The sequence below is a fragment of the Electrophorus electricus genome, chromosome 20, assembly GCF_041902795.1.
Source record: "Electrophorus electricus isolate QZ-2024a chromosome 20, ASM4190279v1, whole genome shotgun sequence".
Lineage (NCBI taxonomy): Eukaryota > Metazoa > Chordata > Actinopteri > Gymnotiformes > Gymnotidae > Electrophorus > Electrophorus electricus.
In genome coordinates this window covers 18,779,108-18,803,528 of record NC_137516.1, presented here as the reverse complement: position 1 = coordinate 18,803,528, position 24,421 = coordinate 18,779,108, and the positions used below count along the sequence as shown (strand labels likewise).

Here is a 24,421-nt window from a genome sequence, read left to right as displayed (position 1 = left end):
CAGTGGATGAGAACAGAGGCTGTATCATTTGAATATTACACATGTCTGCCGGTCTTCTGCTGAGTACATCTGGGGGACTGCGTGAAAATCTCCCATCTGTAGTGTTTATTTACACGTCGTGAGGGGAGTGCTCAACTACAACAGCTCAGAAATCAACACTGAACAGTTTCAGGATAATTGGGGCAAAACAAAAGAGAACCCACAGGGTTGTCTATTTGTTGGAGGAGTTCCTGCCACCGCAACGAAGCTCTTCTATAAGAGAGCAGCATCCAGAACATGGGTGGACCCTATCCCCCGAGACACACGCACAGACTAACCGCAGCCGTTGGAAGATAAGCAAGAAAGCTGGAAACTGTCATTAGGAAAATCAGATAAAATGATTTCAATGAATTCCAGAGAGCTCAGGAGCATTTGCATTGCAAATGTCAACTGCGAGTGTGATGATTGTGTGCGCTGAATCCACAGTAGGCAGGCACAGACTCGACTACGGCTGTCCGGAAAGTACCAGCCAGGAAATCATAACTGATATTCAACATGAAACTATTATGTTTGAGTGTTTCCCCCCCCCCCGCCATAAAACAAACGGCAATCATTATTTGCATGGGTGGGTCACAGAGTATACAGTGGATCATTCCCATGTTTCTTTCACTTACGACACCATTTGTACTTATACTAACTACTGCGGTAGTAAATCACAGAGTTAAACACAAGCATCAGAATTCTAACTAAAAACAGGCCTATTCTGTGTTAGATCAACCTGTCCTCCCACTCACTATAAAAAGCAAAATCACAATACATAAATCCAAACCACCCTCAAAAAAAAAACAAAAAAAAAACAAAACCGATATTAAGTATTAAGTAGTAGCTGGATTACTGTCTGAAACATTTGGGGCCAAAAGAAATCTCGCTGTTTTGCATACAGAGAAAGACCTGGTAAGATGAACTCAGTGATCCCTCAACTTCAGGCCTCGGGGGGCGTCCCGTTCCCATGAGACCCCTGCTCCCCCGCCCCTGGCTCAGCTGACTCTGCTCTCTGTTGCCAGCTTGACTTTTGACAGCTTTCGGTCTGCGTGCACTTTGCTAACACACTCAGCTGAGCGGCTCTGTCTGCTTCAGCGGAACACAAGCTGTCGTTGCTAGCAGCCAGCCTTGTGTGCAAAAACGATGCGCCTACAGAGCAGTTCAAAGCCAGAGAAAGAGTGCAGCTAGACAGTGCATTAGAGGCAAGTGCAGAGTTCCACAGAGGTATGTGTTGGGGTTTCAGTGTCAGAGGAGTTTTTTTGGTGGGTTGTTTTTTTTGGAACACGTTTGCTCCGTGAGGGTGATCAGCTGTCCAGATCACCACGGCTCCGCGGCTCTCTGGCAAAGCTACAAACGAGACTGCAAGTGACGAACAATGGTCCTGCATGAGGAGGCCAGGACCCACTCAAACGAGGCTTCCACATATGCATCGTCATGTCTTTCAGTGCATTTAACTGTCTGAAGGGTAATATACAAGCTTTCACTTTTCATAGGCAAACTTTCCCAAACGTACACACAACCTGCCCTTTCTGAAAACTCAGCAAAGCCCTCATGTCCTTTAAGAGCACCTTAAACTACACTAAAGGCGACCCGCTCCTCACGGACTGGGCAATATCGACTACACGCTTAGGTTTCCGCTGTGCATGTTTAAACGCTCATTTCCATCACGCGAGCCGGGTGTGTGTGCATGGGGGGGCGGTGTCAGGCCGGTGCCTGCGAAAAACAGAGGGGTGGGCTCCGGTGTCCGCCCACATTCCCCCAGTGAAAGGCGATCTGGCTGGGTTTGCACACGCCTGCACGCCCACACACACACCATCAGGAGAGGGATTGTGCAGCTGGGGTAAGACTTAAACCTGGGTTGGGCTGCATGAATAGGCCATGTGTCAGTGTGTGTAGGACCGGGAGGATGGAGGAAGCTCTTAAAAACTAATGCTGATCTTCACCGCTGCTCAGGCCATAGTTTCACTCTGGCTGCTCTCGAACAACGTGGTCTCGCATAAAATATGAACAACAGTGTAAGTAAATGGAATCTCTGTTTCAAAGAGATTTTGTGTACAAAATCCCTACACTCTGTAGTCGGCCTGTGTAAGGACAGGAACACAGCAGACAGCTAAGCTAAGCTTAGCCGTGGCCCTCTCCAGTTCTACAATGACGTCTGGATATCGTTTAACTCCCCAAGATGCTTATTGCTCATGCTCACCACCTCTGCCGTTATTTGACTCTCTGGAAGAAACTTGTTGACGTGTAATGAAACGTGCCCTCATGTCCCCAAAATTGGAAATTACTCCTGAGTAGTGGATTGGCCAGACAAAATCGAGGCCAGCAGAGTGTGACGTTTCTAACTGGTGACCCTGCAGGCCGAATCTCTCCCTCCCCCAGCCGCAGCTGTTCCCGATCCCTACAAAGGGTGGGGAAGGGAGAGCAGGAGAGTGCCTGGAGAAAACTTCTCACCTTCCAGGATGTTCCTAGAACACACCATGCTTGGAGCACAGGCATCACATACGGCCAGAATAGCCACGAGTAGCTAAGCAAAGACAAAAATAAATTAAATAATGATAATTATATATATATATATATGAAAATATATTATTATTATTATTATTATTATTATTATTAATAAAACATACTATTATTATTGTTATTATTATTATTGCTGCTCAGTGGTTAAGGTAAATGACTAGTAATTGGAAGGTTGCCAGTTCAAGTCCCACCACTGCCAGGTTGCCACTGTTGGGCCCCTGAGCAAGACCCTTAACCCTCAATTACTCAAGTTGTGTTCAGTCAGAACTGTAAGTTGCTTTGGACAAAAGTGTCAGATAAATGGTGTAAATGTAAAAGTAAATGATTATTATTATTCCCCTCACGATCACATCACACAGGCCTAAATACGGCGTCCCCTGACCGCTCTGCTGCTCTGGGTCCACCAACATGTCTGTCCCTCTTCTGCTGTCTGGAGATTAAAGGTCACAGGGACCCACTAATGGACATGGTGCAGCTGTGCTTCATAAATTAGGCCGTAGGTGGGGGTTCGGGTGGAGAGGCAGAGCAACAGGTGGCCGCACCACCTTCAGGAGCCTTGCGATTCAGTGCAAATTTGCTTTAGCGCTACATGCACACCGAGCTGGAAATACTGGCCCAGTTGCTCGAGCATTCCAGCTACGTCACCATTGGCAGGATGAGAGGCTCTGCCCCCTGTGGTCCCAAAGCCCCCACGGACGATGCCCCTCCCACAGCCCTTACTCGCCTTAGGCACGATGAGAAGCATGTGTTGCGTCCCTAACCCTAACCCCTATACCCTAACCCTAACCCGTAAACCCTTACTCCTACCCCCTAACCCCAAGACCCACTATGACTGGCCTGCCCAGGAGCATGAAATCCCAGCTCACTCCTGGACCAGGTTCAGTTAAGTTCATAGCATTATACACAACTGCATGGGAAACGCCGCTATACCCGCAACTCCTGGGAACATCTGCACTATTTCATGCTATTCCAGGGAACACTACACTATCCCACAACGTAATAAAAGTGCTCAGCACTCCAGATGTTTGACTGTTCCATCTTATCGATCCCTTTTTTCGACCCTAGAGTGTAAAGATGTCTCAGTGCTTTATATCACAGTACTAAGGGAGCTGTAGAAGGAATTGTAACCCTGAATGCATAAACAGCATCTCCAACCCACTAATGTTCCTTGGGAAACTCTGTATAGTGTTTCTATACTCTCGTCTTGGCTATCTACTCCCTTTAAAGAAAGCTATTAAACTGCCATCAAACTGTAACCATAGACGAAGTGTCACCAATATCGCAGAGGCCCAAATACCATCTGTAGGGTTCAGTTAAGGGGTTAATGGACTGTGGCGCTTTGTTCAGCAGTGCAGTGCTGCTTGTGAGCTCAAACATTCTGCTCCCCTTTACTGTCACACGTCTGAGTCATCGCTTAGAAGTCTTCCCTCCGAGTGTATCAGTGTTTACAGAGCAACACTGGATTAGGAAATCCAAGAGTACATTTGATCATAATTTTGCTTGGCGTGTTTTTGCTTCTGAGTAGAAAAACACCTGGCCGACAAGAAATCAATGCAAATAGTCCAAATTAATTGTGCAATTATTTTTAGTACCAGCCATATAACTTGATATTAAATTAATATGCATGACAAAATTCGTCAAACGAGTCAAAAAAATGTACAATTTTAATATTATTTCTGAAGAAGATAGAGAATAGCCCCTTTGGTCAAAGTTTTCACTCAACATGAAATTTCTGGCCTTGCCAGTATGCACAGGGACACCCCATCCACGCAGTGACCAGGTCAGGTGCAAAAATAATCCAGCTGACTCGCTAATCAAGTGGAGTGCTTTAAGACCTACAGGAGCTCCCAGAGCTCTGTCTCTTTAGCCAGTCTTATTTACTCGAGACAGTCCGATGTTTATTCAGAACTTTCAAGCCATCTACTTTTCACTCTCACCACAGAGAATAGCTTCTCTCTCCCTCAGTCCCTGGCGTTTAGGCCACGTTCCAGGAAGCTTGCCAGGAACAGAAATTAAAGTGTTTAAAGCGATGGGCAAAGGGAGGGGGCATCACAATTAGAAATGAAACAAAGGGGCAACAGGAAAAAGTGCAGGGAAGGAAGAGAAACAGTGTGGCTGAGCCAGGTCACATGTACCGGCACATGAGCTCACCGCCCTGTCCGCGAGAAAGCGGCCCTCCGGCACACAGAGTCAGTGAGATGGAGAGAGCCGCAGGGAGCCATATTTTAAGACATCTGGCAGAGTCTGTGTGTAACATTACAGGCTGCAGATCCAGAATAGACACTGAAGCTCTCTCAACTCTGTCCTAGTTTGGGCTCTCGGTTGAACGCTACTCGAGTAGCACGAACCCAGTTGTACCGCCACTATCATAAATTACACATCTGAAAATACCCGCCGTGACTCAGTAGAAGGAGGGAGGGGGAGAGAGAGAGAATGTGGGTAGTGTGGGTAGGTGGGGGAGTGCAGGATAGGGACAGCGAATCGCTGGGTTGAAAGATGGAGAGATGGCACTGTCTCACCTATAAGTCAAGAAGGGAGAGGCTTCACACTGCTCCAGTGGTGCTGTGGGATCACAGAGCTGCGCACCATGTCTGTGTCAAAATGAATATTAAGAAAGAGTAGCAATGACCAAAAAAGTTATGGGAAGATGGATTACTCTGTGTGTGTGTTCCTCCATCCCTGCACTGTTTGAGTTTGGGGTATTTTCAATTAGGATACATAAGATCAAATGGTGTGCTCTGGAAAGCCAGACTACTAGACGCGTCAGGGTTTTGACTTCTAAGAACGGAATGGCTTTGAGTTGACTGGCCTTACAAGAAGAGGTGTGCGTGCTTGTGTCTCTAGTAGAAACTCTGAGTAAAGGGCTGCGTCATCATGACAGCCTAGAAAAGCCGTCCCTCCGCTGGACGTCTTATCTTATGGCCTTTCAGCAACTGCCATTCTTCAGTCATCAGTTCTCTAGTGATTTGGGGGGGGGAGGGACTCTAAAAAATGTTGGAGGGAGAAAAAAAGGAGCCTGACCAGGAGACAAGGAGCTTTTCTTCACATAGCTGCTAAGCGTCAGTGCTGACTGGTTTCCTCCTGCAAACACACCTAACGTTATGTGAGCAGTCATGTGTCCAACAAATCTGAAAAGGGAGAAATAAGCTCCTAAAGTGTCTAAAACACCACAAACACCTAAACTGTCTAAAACACCACAAACACCTAGTGTCTAAAACACCTAAAGTATCTAAAACACCTAAAGCGTCTAAAACACCACAAACACCTAAAGTGTCTAAAACACCACAAACACCTAGTGTCTAAAACACCACAAACACCTAAAGTCTCTAAAACACCACAAAATGTTTGCTCTGCAAGAAATGATTCATTACATACTTTAAAGAAGTTGTTACTAAGCATGTCTAACCCACCTTGCCCAAGAGCAGTTTCCTCAAATGTCGCATCACTCAAGTGTAGTCACGTTGAATCACTGGATGAGTCAAATAGCTTTTTAAAGTAAAGTCCAGTATTGGTGTGGACAGTGTAACTGAACTGATAAAGCAGGAGCTAGTAACATCCCAGCTGGGGGCAGAACACACACACTGCTGTACTTATAAATATGTAAGTCACTCTGGATAAGTACATTCACCAAACGCTGTAAACGCAAATGTCTGCAAAGCCCTGCATGAGATCACAGTCAGAACAGTTTATGACGCACATTAACGTTTCAGGCTCTTTTAAGACATCATTAACAGCTTTTGTTCTATGTAAAGAGCAGTAAAACTGGCAGGACGTCACAGGGTTTGATCGGCCCCGGTCTGTTTATACGACACTATTGCATCATTCATACACACCGACATTCAGACAGGGTCAGCACCTTGAAATTATGTGTAAAAAAAACAAAAAACAGAAATACATTCAACCTGAGTGTTGGCTTAAACTTTGTAGTACTTAATGTTAATTACAAAGAGTTACAAGTTTCTGACTGTGCATGCACATATTGGTGTATTGTACAAAACACAGTATTGTACAGTTGTGCAGTAGCAGCTTGCAGTATTAGTGAGCCTAACTGATAACTGAACTCGCATCTACAATTCCTCACTTGTTGAAAGCAAACTCAAGGTCAGCCTGAAGACACATGGCTGTGTTTCCCAAAGGTTGCCTTCAGCTTTTTTCTAAAAATAAGCATGGTACGCTAAAGTTAACAGTCAGCATAGCATACAAGACTACAGGGGCAATGGGAGGTTTGTTCTAATTTGCATATTCATAGATTCATATATCCTTTTTGAGGGTATACAGATAGTGCTTGGATGTGTGTGTGTGTGGGTGTGTGTGTACTTCACTCTTGTAGATGGAATTCAGCCTAAAATACAATCTGAACTAAAATTAAATCGGTATAATATAGTAAACAGGTTAGTCCAGTACTAAGTGTTGGGCTTTAGGGGTCCTGAGAAGGAATGCCCCCCCACTGTGGCTTTTACACACACTCTCACACACACACACACACACACACACACACACACACACACACTTGCAGCTCCTTCACACTGGCCAGCAGAGGTGGGGAGTATGTTTACTCCATTACGTTTACATTTACTTAAGTACCTTTTTGAATACATTTTAAGAGTTGGTTTAAAAAGAGTGAACTTTATAATCTTAATCGAGTACATTTGCGAGGTCAAAAATGTACTTTTACTCCGTCAGCATTCCTCCCGTTACATCGAAATTTTATTTCATTTTATTTTACATTTTGCACACAAAATGTTTGGCCACAACCTGTGAAGGGTGGGATGGTTAGTGATATCCGTAAAGATGATCAGAGTGAAATCTGTAAACATCACTGAGTGAAATCCGTAATGATTTTCAAATTCAGATTCAGATAGGGACCAGAACGTTAGGAAGGAAATCCTGTGATTGTTCCTAAAGTTGCGGGTCGTTGGGATTGGCAGAGTGCCACTATCCGGTACCCGAGAACCAAAGTAGTACACACAAGTCAACCACAACCCAACCAATAAGGCCCACATGACCACCGACTGCTGCCCCCACTGGCACCAATCACGTAAAATAATAAAGAAAAATAGTTAAGTGGGCAGGGGAAAGGTGGGTCATTAGTGAAATGAAGGGAAAGCCAGAAGAAAAATTATACAAGAAGAAAGTGTAAAAAAATAAGAAAAAGTGTGCTCGAGAAGTAAAGGGGGAAGAGAGGGGCTACTTATGCGCAGATGCAGGGAAAGGGCGTCCAAACGTCACTTTAAAGCTGCAGTTGTGGGTGCCATGATGACGTCCTTAGGGAGGGAGTTCCACGAGTCTATAACCTGCCTAGAGAGCCGAGCCTCGGGTCTGATACAATCAGACCTGGGCTTAGTCAGTTTCATAAAATGTCCCCGAAGGCCTGGTAAGGGAGCTGGTGTAAATAGCCAAGTTAGGTCAGGTCCAATCTTATGCGTGACTATATGACAGGTGAGTACGAGGTCACCGCAAAGCCGCCTATAGTGCAAGATCACCCCTAGGGTTTCAAGCCTAGTGCCATAGTCCATACCTTGCATGCCACATACCATCTTCGTGCCAACCCGTAAAACGTGCTCCAGGGCCATTTTGTCCCTCACGAGACAAGGTGGATTCACCTGAATGCAATACTCCAGGTGTGGCCTGACAAATGTCGAGAATATCCTAACAAATATGTCACTGGTTTTACCGAAGGCTCTACAAACCATCCATAGAACATGGAAACCCTTGGTGGCTGAATCCTGCCATTGATCACTAGCCTTGAAATCACCAGATAGGGTGAAGCCAGGGTCTTTGATCTGGCTGACGGAGGGGACTGTTCCAACTGTTCTAAGCTGATAGCTTGTTGCAGGTAATTTGGGATCGACACGCAGTACAGAGTACTTCTCCAGGTTGATCAGTAGCTCCCATATCTCTGACCAACCCCAGAGCTGATCTAGGGCACTCTGCAATTTATCTACCCACCCCCCCCCAGGCTTGTCCACGGGAGCCCATAGTTTAAGGTCATCCACAAACCACAGGGATGACAGACCCAGGGCCTCGGGGAAATCATTCACATACAAGGAAAACAGTATGGGCCCAAGTACAGACCCTTGAGGGACCCCACTAATAACAGCAGTCCTAGGTGACATGCTGGTGTCAACATGAACACACTGTTTTCTACTGTCAAGAAAGGCCGAGATCCAATCCAGCAACCTGCCACGTACACCAAAGCTGAAACAAGGTCTTTGATGTGGAACCTTATTAAACGCCTTGCAGAAGTCTACAAAGACTACATCCACTGCATGGCCCTGTTCGACCATGTCGGCCCACATATCCTTGGCAGACAGCAAGGAATATCCCTTCCGAAAACCATGCTGAATAGCACTCAGTAGATGGTGCCTAGTTAGGTAATTCTCCAGCTGCTCACAAACGATCCTCTCCATTAGCTTGACAATAATCCTGGTCAAGCTAACCGGCCTATAGTTCACTGGTGTGCTTTTTTGAAAATGGGGCAGATCATAGCTTCCTGCCAGACCTTCGGTAAGGCAGCGGAACTGAACGATTTCCGATACACTGTCGCCAGAGGAACGCACAATTCAGATGCCAGTTCCTTCGGGAGTTTAGAATGGAATCCATCTGGCCCTGATGCTTTTGATGGATTCAGTTCCTGTAGGGCCTTGAGCACCCTACGATCTAAAAACTCCACACCACAAAGTGTGTGATCTGCTGGCATGAAGGCAGTCACAATATCTAATGGCAGTGGCGATTCCGATGTGAAAATAGTGGCATATTGTTTCCTCAGCACACACACCTTTTCCAAGTTGGTAGTCGCTGGGGTGTCATCACCAAAGATAACCGGAATAGAGTCCACTCTGCCCCCACGTGCTTTGATGTACGAGAAAAATCTCTTGAGGTTTGCCGGAGCTGACCCAGCTAGCTCGCTTTCATATCGTAATCGAGAGGCTCGCAAGATCCTTTTACACGTTGACCTCGCACTCCTGTAGCCTTCCCAGGTGATACTGGTCAGGGCGCTCACATAGCACTTCCACTGTTTGGCGCACCTACGTAGACTCTTACTTTCCACTCAACTGATCCATGGTGGCTTGGCAGTTACTTCTCTAGCAGATTGTAGCGGTATGTACGGTGAAGATAAATTTGTACAGTTCCTGAGCGATGTGTCATGCAATGTCTGCAGTGTCACAATCTGTGATGGGGCAGAGTGCCTCTCTATCCCTCATGGCCAGGAAATCAGCCTTCCGTATATTTGGTCGCTGTGTCCGACCATCAGTCCTTAGTCTCGTCAGGTTGCATCTAAACAGCAATACTGGATTGCTGGATCCTATCATTTGTCCATAGGACATATCACTGATAACGTCTACCGATTTAGCAAACACCACATCTAAAATCGATGGCGATTGCTCACTCATAAACCTAGTTGGCTTATCAATGAACTGCCTCAATGGACTTTCAAGTGTGAACACGATGAGCCTATTTGCAAAGGTGCTAGACCCTGGGGAAGGTGTCAGAGCCCTCCAGCATATCTCAGGAGAATCAAACACCTATTCAATGCGTGTGACTTCAATAAATCGAAGACCGCAGTGTCCAGGCTATCGGGACTTCTGTAGAAGACCACATTGCTGATACTGTTGGGTTGAACGATAGCAGTCAAGGCCACTGCTTCAACTGTATCGTTAGCACACGCATACGTAACGACCCTACTCATGTCAATGTCAGATTTAACGTAGATAAACTTCTCCTTTATGACGTGGTCTGTCAGCTCTGAACAAAGAATAGTCAGGTAAGCTCACCTCAGTATTACAAATGCAGAATGTGAGCCACGTTTCAGACACTGCAATGACATCTGGTTTGAAGTCATCAACCAGTTTACCTAGTTCATGCATCTTATTGCCTATGCTATGTACGTTCGTGAGAACCAATTTAAGTAGGCGTCTGCCACGATACTTGGGTCGTGTGCCACCAATATTGGCTGTGACAGGGTGGTAGTGAACTGTTGGGGCACCACCCGAAAACCCACAAGGGTAAGGCCTTGTTCACCCACGGCACGACGTGCCCTCAGATCCTTTTAATCTGTCAGCGAAAGGTAAGTCGGAACCCTACTGTTAGTATTGGACAGTTCTCTACACTATTCACCTGCTTAGAGTTGTTAGAGACCAAATCTGTCAACACGGTTAACTTGTCATCCATCTACTGCAGCCATGCAGACAGTCCCTCTAACGCATCCAAGCGTGCTAGTACTGCTTCTAAAGATCACTGAGTGAAATCCGTAAAGATGATCAGAGTGAAATCCGTAAAGATGATCACTGAGTGCCGCCGCTTTGCTTCGGTAAGTTAGCTAACTAACCTATCTTAGCTACCCTACTGGACAGTACACTGACATAATGAACAACAATCAATCACATTTTCCAGTGTGGGACTCAAATGACATTTATGAAAAGTAGCTCGCAATATATTCTTTTCTTTAAGGATCGCATGTGTGTGTGTGTGAAATCAGTGCCATCTCCTAATGTGCATTATTAATATGAAAGTGAAGTGGTCCAATAGCAATGACATTGAGGGAAAAATGGCTAGTTGGCTAACGTTAGCCAGTTATGTAGCTATAAACTACAAGCATCAGAAAAAGCAGATGAACTGAACTCATGACGTGCAGTAATGCATCCTCGCAATTTTGAGGGATACTTTCAAGATTATAAAGGTTTTGATAATTATAAAATTATGGTTTGTTATCGATTTTATATACTGATAGTTATTTTGACCACATACAGGCATAGTTGTTAGCTAGGCATTGTTGGATATCTATTTAGCTAGATTAGGTGGTCTGAGGGATCGGTCACCTAATTGAAATGGAAACATAACATAAGCATCACATTGGTTTTGGTTATATCCAGAATATTTAGCTAATATGAAAACCTCATGTAGCTTAAACATAACACACAAACCAAGTAGGACAGACCCAGAGCAAAGAAAAACAGAAATTTTAAATTATTTTTACCCACTGAACCAAAGATGAGTTTTTTACCCATTATATTTACATCTTCATTTGTGTCATTTGGCAGACGTGCTCTACCAAAGTGCTTTTAGCGGTCTACTTAGGACAAATATTTTTTGAATCCTAAGAATCCAGGAAAGTGGATTCCTCTGTGCTGGCAGACTACTGAGACCAAATATTGGTGAAGTTGATGCATCTGTACAAGACCGTGGCTATTTTTATGTTTAATAAAAACCTTATTTATGAATAAGTAATATGTACTTATTGTAAATTACACTTTAAAACCACATGTTTATATATGTTGTTTTACACACACGTGGCCAAATGCATACACGCAAGCATAGTTAAACTCTACGTTTATGCACCAATGAATGAATGTGCAAGTGTGTGTATATACAAGTGTAAGTTATCATACGGAAATATAAGCAGAAGGCTATTTATGTGAAAAAGTATCGTGTGTGTGTGTGCACTAGTGTTTCATTGATATCACCCTAAATGGTCAGTGGAAGATAAGGGTTAGGGTTAGTGGACGGTTAGGGTTAGGGTTACGGTTAATGGAGGATAAGGGTTAGGGTTAGTGGAGAGTTAGGGTTAGAGTTAGTGGAGAGTTAGGGTTAGAGTTAGTGGAAGGTTAGGGTTCAGGTTAGTGGAGGCTTAGGGTTAGTGGAGAATAAGGGTTAGGGTTAGTGGAGGCTTAGCGTTAGTGGAGGATAAGGGTTAGGGTTAGTGGAGGGTTAGGGTTAGCATTAGTGGAGGGTAAGGGTTAGCATTAGTGGAGGATAAGGGTTAGCATTAGTGGAGGATAAGGGTTAGCATTAGTGGAGGATAAGGGTTAGCATTAGTGGAGGATAAGGGTTAGCATTAGTGGAGGATAAGGGTTAGCATTAGTGGAGGATAAGGGTTAGCATTAGTGGAGGATAAGGGTTAGCATTAGTGGAGGATAAGGGTTAGCATTAGTGGAGGATAAGGGTTAGCATTAGTGGAGGATAAGGGTTAGCATTAGTGGAGGATAAGGGTTAGCATTAGTGGAGGATAAGGGTTAGCATTAGTGGAGGATAAGGGTTAGCGTTAGTGGAGGATAAGGGTTAGCATTAGTGGAGGATAAGGGTTAGCATTAGTGGAGGATAAGGGTTAGCATTAGTGGAGGATAAGGGTTAGCATTAGTGGAGGATAAGGGTTAGCATTAGTGGAGGATAAGGGTTAGCATTAGTGGAGGATAAGGGTTAGCATTAGTGGAGGATAAGGGTTAGCATTAGTGGAGGATAAGGGTTAGCATTAGTGGAGGATAAGGGTTAGCATTAGTGGAGGATAAGGGTTAGCATTAGTGGAGGATAAGGGTTAGCATTAGTGGAGGATAAGGGTTAGCATTAGTGGAGGATAAGGGTTAGCATTAGTGGAGGATAAGGGTTAGCATTAGTGGAGGATAAGGGTTAGCATTAGTGGAGGATAAGGGTTAGCATTAGTGGAGGATAAGGGTTAGCATTAGTGGAGGATAAGGGTTAGGGTTAGTGGAGGCTTAGCGTTAGTGGAGGATAAGGGTTAGCATTAGTGGAGGATAAGGGTTAGCATTAGTGGAGGATAAGGGTTAGCATTAGTGGAGGATAAGGGTTAGCATTAGTGGAGGATAAGGATATGGGTTAGGGTTAGTGGAGGGTTAGCCTTAGTGGAGGGTTAGGATTAGGGTTAGTGGAGAGCTAGGGTTAGTGTTAGTGGAGGTATAGGGTGAGCGTTAGTGGAGGGTTAGCGTTAGTGGAGGGTTAGCGGAGAGTTAGTGTTAGGGTTAGTGGAGAGCTAGGGTTAGGGTTAGTGGAGGTTTAGGGTTAGCGTTAGCAGAAGGATAAGGTTAGTGGAGGGTTAGGGTTAGCGTTAGCGGAGGGATAAGGTTAGTGGAGGGTTAGGGTTAGCGGTAGCGGAGGGATAAGGTTAGTGGAGGGTTAGGGTTAGCGTTAGCGGAGGGTTAGGGTTAGCGTTAGCGGAGGGATAAGGTTAGTGGAGGGTTAGGGTTAGCGTTAGCGGAGGGATAAGGTTAGTGGAGGGTTAGGGTTAGCGTTAGCGGAGGGATAAGGTTAGTGGAGGGTTAGGGTTAGCGTTAGCGGAGGGATAAGGTTAGTGGAGGGTTAGGGTTAGCGTTAGCGGAGGGATAAGGTTAGTGGAGGGTTAGGGTTAGCGTTAGCGGAGGGATAAGGTTAGTGGAGGGTTAGGGTTAGCGTTAGCGGAGGGATAAGGTTAGTGGAGGGTTAGGGTTAGCGTTAGCGGAGGGATAAGGTTAGTGGAGGGTTAGGGTTAGCGTTAGCGGAGGGATAAGGTTAGTGGAGGGTTAGGGTTAGCGTTAGCGGAGGGATAAGGTTAGTGGAGGGTTAGGGTTAGCGTTAGCGGAGGGATAAGGTTAGTGGAGGGTTAGGGTTAGCGTTAGCGGAGGGATAAGGTTAGTGGAGGGTTAGGGTTAGCGTTAGCGGAGGGATAAGGTTAGTGGAGGGTTAGGGTTAGCGTTAGCGGAGGGATAAGGTTAGTGGAGGGTTAGGGTTAGCGTTAGCGGAGGGATAAGGTTAGTGGAGGGTTAGGGTTAGCGTTAGCGGAGGGTTAAGGTTAGTGGAGGGTTAGGGTTAGCGTTAGCGGAGGGATAAGGTTAGTGGAGGGTTAGGGTTAGCGTTAGCGGAGGGATAAGGTTAGTGGAGGGTTAGGGTTAGCAGTACCCAGTGGTAGCCTGTGCTGCCTAGTTTCTCTGGTTTAGGGTTGGGTCTGGGTACCACACAATGACCATTTGTAGCCCACTTACTAAAACAGATGGCAGTTCCACCCCAGGGCATATTTGATGGAAACTTAGCTCAGGAAGACTAGAGAGTGCAAAAGATTTCTGTTATGTGTGGAAAGAAAATAAGACAGGATGCAAGTGCGAGTGTGTGTGTTCGGGGGAGGGTGGGGTCATTTCTAAACACGCAATGGACCAACCCTTTTTTAAAAAAAAAAAAAAAAGGTCATATCCTGTTTACATATAGAATGGTATTTTATGTAGTTCCCCTACAAAAATGTTTGGTGGGATTAAATATTTCAAGAAATATTTCAAAACAACAACAAATCCATTTGCTTGTCAAGCAACGCATCTGCGGACAATCATACTCTGAAAGTATAATGCTTTTCCAATGCCAACAAGAAGACTTTATAGTGTAATCTCAGCAACCTCCCCAACACAGGATGTCCACATGTTACCTGTTTCGATCCATTAGTGAAGTGATCTGTCATAATTGATCTGGCTTGCTCCTTCCCTTTGAAGCATCCGGCCCGACCCCGTCTCTCTCTCTCTGTCTCTGAGAGAAAGAGAGAGGGAGAGAGAGAATATGAATCTGTGTGTTTGGGAGGTTGCCGTGGTGTCAGCCCAGTTCAGGGTCCTCAGGGCACCAGTAATGAGGGCAGACTGCCGGTTCTTCTTGCAGCATTTCAAATGGTATGATGCCATTAGGACTACAATTTTAGCCTGAAGCGGCATTTAGTTGGGCCCCTATCCACAGAGAACATCAAACAGCATTCATATTTAATTATGGCTCATGAGTGCCCTCCTACACACACGGTTATGAATAGTGTGTAGATGCTGCAAATAACACTGATTTTACACACTGTCCATGAAAGAGATGGTAAGTATTTTAGGATTGTGCTAACCAAGAATAATACAGTATTTGATATGAGTAAATCTATTTTTACAGGTCACTAATGATTCACTCATCTTACTTCAGATTTGGCCCACAGAACAGTCTCTCTGGTTCTTCCTATTAACTTCCACAGGGAAGTAGAGAGTCCTGTTTACCCAACTATCCCCTTAACTGAAGTCTTGTTTACCCAACAATCCCCTTGACTGGAGTAGAGTGTCTAGTTTAACCAACTATCCCCTTAACTGAAGTCTTGTTTACCCAGCTATCCCCTTAACTGGAGTAGAGTGTCTAGTTTACACAACTATCCCCTTAACTGAAGTCTTGTTTACACAACTATCCCCTTAACTGAAGTCTTGTTTACCCAACTATCCCCTTAACTGAAGTCTAGTTTACTGAGCTATCCCCTTAACTGGAGCGGAGTGTCTTGTTTAGCCAACTATCTCATTAACTGGAGCGGAGTGTCTTGTTTAGCCAACTATCTCATTAACTGGAGCGGAGTGTCTTGTTTACCCAACTATCTCATTAACTGGAGCGGAGTGTCTTGTTTACCCAACTATCTCATTAACTGCTCACACCTGCTGCTGTTATTGCCCTACAATTACTTTAAAACCAGTTTTAACGCCCAATGTAAGAAATCCCCTCTAACATGTACATCTCAAGACCATCACAGACAGATGAGCAGTAAAAAACAAACAAAAAACAGGCAATTTAATTGAGCTTTTCCAAATGCTCCCATAGTAGCTCTTTTCAAAATAACAACTTGGAAAACAAGTTGGGAAAAACTGTATTTTCAAAATTACTTTAGAAGAATTTTGAGCAATTTACAGAAATTCTTCATGTCCTTTAACACCTGAGTGTACCCAACATGCCACTTCTCACTGTACCTTCTCGTGAACTACACAATAAGAGCACCTTCTGGAGCGGAATCCCATGAGCCCTTCATTTCCCGGTCCCAGATTCACTACATGCTTTACCTGTGTCCAGCTCTTGGCCCTTTCCTGCTCCAGCACACACTGAGGGCCTGTGCTGACATCTGTTCACCAGCTCTGCAGCGGAAGAGGCGGCAGTTTCCTTCCTTTACAGTTCCATCTGTTTCAGGCGCCTCACTGCCAGTCCGCTAAACTAACTCTCTAATCAGTGCTCTCGGAAAAGGGGCCACAAACCCTGCCCTCCTGAGAGAAAGGCCACCACACTACCTCCCCCACACAAACACACACACCCCACCACACTCACCCCCCACTCTAACCCCAAACACACACACACTAACCCCACCCCACTAAATCCCTCCTTCACACTAACCTCACCCCACTAACCCCATCCAGAAAAAGGGGCCACTATAGCAAAACAGCCAAAGAACTCACGTGTGCGCGCGCGTGCACACACACACACGCATGCACGCGCACGCACACACACACACACACACACACACACACACACACACACACACACACACACACACAGAGACTTTGTTTCAATGTGCCTCCAGGGGTGTGTGATGTGTGAACTGTCACTTCCTAGGTGGTTTGTTTTCTGGCCAACCACAGGGCTCCTTGCTAAAAGCAACAGGACACTGATTAATATCTGAGGAATCTAGACAAACAAAGGTCAGTTTCACAGGCAGCCGCTAAAATCACGCCTCTTCACTGGACCTGAGGTGGACTAAGTGCCAAAAGTTTGGAAGCTACACAAACCTTATAAAAATGAACACAAACTGTCAGTAGTTCACTTCTCAGCATAGAACAAAAAGCTTTCAACTAATTCTTGTACATTCTTAAAATCATACATTAATTAAAAAATATCCCCCTTTAATAATAGCCACACATATTTATGATAGTCTTTTAATAAAATGTCAGCAGGTATGTTGCTGATATGGTACATCACCATACCTGCCAAATATGGTTTATATGGTCTACCCAGTTAGTACATTCTTCTGGAATGTTCTCCATTTACATGGTGGATTGCTGAGAGCCGCTGACTGAGGGGGGCTGATTGTTTTCTGTAGTGCTCCCTGCTTGTACTGTATTTGGGTAAAATTGTTTCTCCTTTGAGGAAGAATCGTGCGATAGATTCAATAAAGTGCTTCAAGAGGTTTCCACCTCCCATCTTCTACGTGGCACGATCACACAAGGTTTTGCTCAGGTGAACATGACGACTCTCAGCGGTTTTGCATTTCACATTTGCGATGTTTCTGCCAACTCTTTGTCCACCAAGTCCCCTGCATATAACTCCAGTTTAAATAATTTACGTGTCCGTCACGTCCATACATCCCTCGTGCGTCTTCGTTCTCTAGCACGAACACACGCCCTCACACCTGAGTGACAAAGTCGATGTCACAAGGTTCAAAGATGAGGTCACGAGGTTCTCCGATGTCAAGCCTATGCAAAAAGACCAGGTGTAACGATTATATACCAAGGATATAAAATCTTATAGCGTTATGGTTAACCCTAACCATGTAATGTTATAGCAGACGAAAAAATAACCTTCTCCTAGCTTTATCATTCAGAGGAGAGAGAGACAGAGAGAGAGAGAGAGACAGACAGTAGTTGAAATGACAGGAACCAGTGGCGACTGCATCTTCTCTCCCTTACGTCAGGGACGAACTTTGCAACTCGAGCCTCCTCTGGGGAGCTTTTGGAGAAAGAGCCGGAACTGCTGAGCCCACCGTTACTCACCTAGAGCGGCTCGCTGAAAGGACAGGACAGTGTCTTGCTCGCCACTCAAAGCTACGAGTCAGCCATGCCTCACAGCGGGTCCACAAACATGACTCACTCGAGCTTTTCCTCTCACTGATGATTAAGGATGAAGTTTCACCTTCTAGGCTAAAAGTATTATTTTCGCTTTTCAAGTGACAGCCGTTGGTAAACACTGATACACTCGGAGGGAAGACTTCTAAGCGATGACTCAGACGTGTGACAGTAAAGGGGAGGAGAACGTTTGAGCACCACAAGCAGCACTGCACTGCTGAACAAAGCGCCACAGTCCATTAACCCCTTAACTGAAGCCTACAGATGGTATTTGGGCCTCTGCGATATTGGTGACACTTCGTCTATGGTTACAGTTTACACATTTGTTAGAATTTTAACAGCTTCCTTTATCAGCTAACAAACTCACATTGGAACACTGCATAGATCTTTTAAAAAAACCCATCAAGTTATGATCTTTGTAGATGTTGTTTACACGAGCAGAGTTAGGGTTAGTAACAGAGTAAAACTGTTTACACACAGCTCCTTGAGCACTGACACTAAAGCAGCAGGCCCTGGTGACACTCCAGTAAACATTTAGGTAGGACAATACAATATCAGCTGTGAGAGCACATTTTATACTGATACTGTCTGCTTCCTACACCACAGACAGACGGACTGAGAAAGTGAACTAACTGCTGCCCTCAGTGTTCGGGAAGCCAGGAATGGCCTTGTTCACCTCAGAAACAGGAACACCGTGAGCCTCGGCACAGCAACATGGCCAAGATGCCAGCCTTGCACTTCCCACAGGGAGCTCAAAGCTAGGGGACAGGTCAGCAAGGGCATTGTCGAGAGAGAGAGAGAGAGAGAGAGAGAGAGAGAGAAGCATTGTTTCCAGAGAGTGAGCATCCCTCCATACTACCCACTGCCATGGCAAACCCACTGTTGGGTCAGAACTATTACTCTAACACTAAGATGTGACAGCCTGAACTTTATGTTTCTAGCAATTTCATATAAAAGTACTTTAGTCTATAAACAAGTTAGAAGCTCAAACAAATCTGATACATTTTGTATATTATGCAACAAAAATACCAAAACCCCACTGTATTAATATGAAAATGTGGAGCTGACTCTGTCCCAAATGATCCATAAATCAAATTGATGGTCTACGGTCCTTTTGAGAACTACAACTCCCAGCGCTGCCTGGACCATTATGTCTGACACACTGCTGTTGCATGTGCTGAGCTCACTCTCCTCTAATCAGAATCAGTCACAGCAATAACTTCTGTCTGTACAGCCAGCTTCCAAATGCTCCGCGTGGTGCCTCCCAAATAACTGGACCGGGATTAGTTAGACTAATTGGGCTGGGCTAGGATTAGGGTTAGACGAACTGGACTGGACCAGGTTTAGGGGTAGACTAGGTGGGCTGCACTGGTCTTAGCATTAGACTACCTGGGCTGGGCTTGCCTTAGGTTTATACTAGCTGGGCCGGTTTTAGGATTAGAATATCTAGAGTGGGATTAGGTTTAGACTATCTGGGCCGGGCTGAGGTTAGGGTTAAACTAGCTGGACCGGGAATAGGGTTAAACTATCTGAGTCAGGATTAGGGTTAGACTAGCTAAATGATGTCCTGCTTGATACATGGGTGAGACAAACAGCACGCTCATAGCAGTGGGACCATCCATTGAGCTGCACATCATCGTATCTCACCCCGGTGACATCAAAGATGACCTTTGCATCTGCACCGCGCCAGCTGCACCTTGACCTCAACTGGATATTGTTGTCTTAATTGAAAAGTGAGAGGGAGTTTGTGTGTCTGCAGTGAAAGAAGCAAACTTGCTATGATAAATAGTGATAGTGCAGGTTACCAGATCACACAGTGGGCATGCTGTCCTTTATTTTAAATATTGTATTAATGAGAAAGCAGTGACGAGAAGAGATCCCAGAGGACCACAGCTCAGACTCAGCGATACACAACTTCACATCACAATACTGAGAGGAAACTGACCTCTACCACAGGGTCTTTATCTTGTAAATCGCCTGCAAATCTCTGTGGTGGCTGTATCTAATGATAAACTCTCTTCACAGGAAGTTGGGCTTCGTGTCCGTGTGTACTGACCTCAAACTACCTTCACAAGGAGTTAAGCGAAGCGCTGAGACCGAAACCTTCAGCTCAGACATCTGCTCGGTTTACATAACTCATCCCTAAAACTGCAGCGTTAACAGCATCACGTGCTGCTTCTCCCCGCGTTCACGCGTCCTGCCTGGCTTTGTGTTACTGGAGGAATAAAATACAAACTGCTTAATGTAACAAGTTTGCATTTTCTCAACATACAACATTAAAATGTGGTTAAACAAATAATCAAATGCATTTCCGCGTCCCTCGCAGACGATTAACGAGCGACGTAGGTCAGTTAAATCGATAAACTCAATAAATCAGTGCTTAGATGGTTACTAGCATGCACGTTAGCCTAAGTTAGCCAGCTATCGGACAAAATATTGCACAGTAAACCCGATTAGTGGATGCGGTTTAACTGTCCAGCTGTGTTACGGCTGCTGGGCTCATATACCGCTACATTTACACACCTGTGGGAGCCGTTTAGACAGCTCAAAGCTGTGCTGCTGTTTCCCAACCGAACGCCCGTATTAGAGTATCAGATCTTACCGTCTTGGTCGTCCTTGTCTCCCCACGCAAGCCGAGCTGCGTGCTCTGGCGCGGGCTGCATGAGCAGCCGCTCGCTCCATGCGTTCAGCACGCGCATCGTGGAACCGTCGCCGGCAAATCCGGGCTGTGACGTCACCGCTGCGCTCGGACTTCGGAGCGCAGGTTCCTGATCGCACACGAGCGCACAGGACGGCGTGGCTCGTGCCAGACTCTGGCTAATGCAGGACGGACGGTAGCGTGTCCTGCAGCCGTGCTGCGCTACCCGACACTAGCCTACCGCCTCCAACACTAAACGTTCACAACAGCTCGTATTGGGAATAATTTATTGCCGTTTTATTCCGGATGCCCAAAACTAACTTTATCCACTGTTTAACGAGTCCGAGGTTATAAACAACGTACATTGTGAACAGGCAGAACAGCAAAACGCTCGGGGGAATGTTTTTGTAGCAAACATCATTTCAGAACTTTATTTTGGTTCCTAGTTGAAAATACTTAGAAATGTATAAACTATTTGTAGAATGTGACCTAGTTAGCGGTTTATTATCGTCTTAAATAGTAATACAGGAAACCTTTGCAATATCACCCTAACCAAACCTACTACATGAGAAACCGTTCTATTCTATTTTAATACAGCATGTGCTGTGTGGTTTTTTTCCTTTTTACAAATATGACTAAATACATATACAGAGACTAGCCCAGGAGCCTTTAACTTTCATACACTTCCCAAACTATGAATAACCAAAGTCTTGACATCAGGATTCATTTCATAATACTTGACAAACTGGCCCTGTCAACAGCACCTGGCCAATGAAACCAGTCCCTCTGAGGAACTTGTGCCAGGGTCATACAACAAATCTGCTACAGTGTAGGCAATCAAAGGAACAGAAGAAAATCATTGAGTTTAAATGGTGTATAGTAAACAGTATATATACACATACAGGTGTGAAAGTAAACAGGAGGAATTTAAAACATCCTCAACTATTTAACAAGGGAAGACCTGAGTATGCTGAGGTCAGATGAATTAGACTCACACTGAAGGGGTCTCTCTAGACTACATGTTCATATCCAAGTTCTAGGCCTGCCTGCTTTGCAATAGCCTGTGTTTACAAATCATTACTGGATCAACATTAGTGGAGCTTTGACTTAGCTTCCATGAGCAGGTATCAAATCATTAGTGTTCAACTAAAATGACTTGGCCAGTGCATGAACCTGAAACGTTATTGTGAGTGTTACCATGGTGACAGCACACCCCATACAGTACCTGCACAGCAAAACCAAAGGCAACATGCACCAACATGGTTAAAGTGTCACTGGTGGAGTGGTTGGGTAAAGTTCTGCTGGTCTGTCAGGTGGAGAGGGTTGGGGTCACTAGTAGCAGATAGCTTGTGTCCAAGCTAGGACCACTGCAGAACCTTTGATTAACAAATGGTCACAGAATAAAAACTAAACAAGCCATGAGTAGTCAAACACGATTTATAAATGCATTATGATTCAGAAAATCCATATAGAATCTTCAGATACATCTGCGCAAATATGTACAAAATTTACAAACCCCCCCCCCCCCCAACACATTAAGTTAAGACCAACTGCTGAACATTACTAAAAAATAAAATTAAATACAAATAAATCAAACCTCAATTTCATTAGATTGAGGCAGTGTAACTGTATAAATCAATGTCCGATTTGAACAAGGATGAGGCGCTCCTCACAACCACTATGCTCCTGGACTCATCTTGGTGCAGCGTCTCTAGAAGCTGCCAACATCTCAGAGGCTCCAGGCGAGTCCGCGTCCCCACAGTTCAACAGCTGCTTAGCAGCGCCAGTTTCTGCCTTAAATGTTCGCACTTTCTCCTCAGCCTCTCCTTCGAGGACAGGAGTCTCTTCTCCTCCGCCTGCATGCTAATGATGAACTCGCTCGCCTTTTTCAGTATGACCACTTTGGCGGCCTTCTCGTTATTCGCCACGTCTGGAATCTCGTCGCGCAACGCGAAGAAACTCATCTTGAGTTCGTTCCGCCTCTGCCGTTCCAGCACGTTGTGAGTCCTCCGCTTATCGTTGTCCTCGCAGTCCGACGTTTTGGGGCTCGAGCATTTTCGGTGGTGACTCGTTGGCTTGAGCCCCCTGCCGCTGCTTTCACACTTGAACCTCTTGACGGAAGGCTGCTCGCTCCTCGCGGACGGGTGCGCCGCGTAATTATGCTGGTGGATGTTGACGTGACAGCGCTTCAGCACGAGCGGGCCGTGCGTCGAGTCAGACCCCCTCACCGACTTCCTTTTCCCCACGGTTACCACGTCGATTTCCTCCTCTTCATCTACACAGAGAGAGAGATAGAGAGATAGAGAGAGAGAAGAGAAAGCCAAATGAGTTTCGGTGACACGTGCACTCTAACCCCCCTCACGCTCTCCGGTAACGGCAGCTCGAGACTCTACCGGTTCAGTCCGCACAAGCTCGGCCTCTAAAACGGTTTGCGGGGCGGAGGGCCCAGCACGAGCCCAGCTGGAACCGCTAACGGAGGATACTGACGTATGCAAACCGGGCAGTGGGGTTTTTACATATTAAAATGAGAGCTTAAAAAGGGATCTGAAGGAGGACTGAAGTTGTGCCTTTAACATCCCACAAACCGTCAAGCCACACAAACGCATAAAATGAAGATTGTTACTGACCGGAATCACTATCACTGCTGCTGCTGCTGCTACTCCCACTGTTGGGCGGAGTATCCAGCCGAAAAGCCGGCGGGACCGACCTGCTTAACCGGGAGCAGTCGGTCAGCGGACAGGGGAAGACCACGGAGGGGTCGATGCACTCCGACGCAGGGGTGTGGACGTCCTGCAGGTAGCCGAGGCTCGAAGCGAGCCGGCACGGGCTGGGGTCCGTGCACTCGCTCGTTACAGACTCCTTCCTTGCAGCTTGCAGGGACGCCAGTCTCTCCGATACCACCTTCTCCAGCTTGGCCGCCGCGGAAAACCCGCTCCACATGCAGTCCTGGATGATGATAGACTCCAGGAAAGACTGCGAGTAGTCCCCATCGCAGATAAAACTATGGCTGACCACGTCGTCCCCGAGAAACTCCGTCACCATCTCCAGCTGGTCTGCGGTGGAAGGAAACTGACTCGAGATGGAGGGTCGCCGGCTTGGAGAGAGCGGGGGCGTCGGGAGCAGCTCAAATTTCTTCCATATATCCTCACTGGGCGCCGGCGGCTGAGGCGGACCGTGCTGCTGCTTATAGAAGTCCTCGTCCTCGTTGTCGAAGTAGAAGTAAGGTTGGTAAGAATCGTAGTCGTAGTCATAATTCTTACTCGCCATACCTGAGTTCAGCGGCATGGCTGCCTAAAAAGGAGAACAGTTGATGTTTAGGTTCTTCATCACCCACACTAGGAGATGTTCCTGGATTTGGACTTGGCACCACCAACACTGGGGTGGAGCGCCTTGTGCAATAATTAAACGAGCAGGGACAAAAATATAGTTCATTTGCATATCGTCATTAAGGCAGAGGCACAACGTAGAAGTTTAGATTACCTGTGCAGGGTTTGGGTTACCTAACGGGGATCTGAACGCGTCTGTAAATTACACGTAAACAGAAATAACGTTCACCTCAAAACCTGGCAGCTATAATCAATAACGATGCAAAACATCAAGACTCGCAGACAAACGAGCATTCTCCCAACGTCAGCCAACGCAAACGCTTCCATCACCCGCAACAATAACATCTGAGAACCAACCGTATGAACGCGAGCCGCTGGTGCAGCTGTGCAGGGCAGCATGCTCACTCGCGTGCTCTGGTGCGCCGAGTCATCCCAGCACGCGCGCGCACTACTCGGCTTTTTAAAGTCCTCCAACTCCACGCTCGCTCAGCTCGCGCAAGGGCGTGAGTGCAAGTCCTCTCCGCGCGCCACTCATTTACGGCCAGAGCCGCACG

General features: G+C 45.9%; 1 protein-coding gene across 1 annotated transcript in view; it reads right to left on the bottom strand.

Annotated features, from left to right (window-relative positions):
• mycb (MYC proto-oncogene, bHLH transcription factor b) overlaps positions 1-24,421 on the bottom strand; it is a 37,095-nt gene extending 12,674 nt beyond the window's left edge. The window contains exons 1-3 of the mRNA XM_027029664.3: positions 24,225-24,421; positions 23,169-23,832; positions 20,506-22,816 (exon numbers count right to left, since the gene is read on the bottom strand). Of these exons, the coding sequence (XP_026885465.2) occupies positions 22,305-22,816; positions 23,169-23,832; positions 24,225-24,266 (1,218 nt within the window). The 5' untranslated portion in view covers positions 24,267-24,421 and the 3' untranslated portion in view covers positions 20,506-22,304. The remainder of the gene's footprint in view (positions 1-20,505; positions 22,817-23,168; positions 23,833-24,224) is intronic.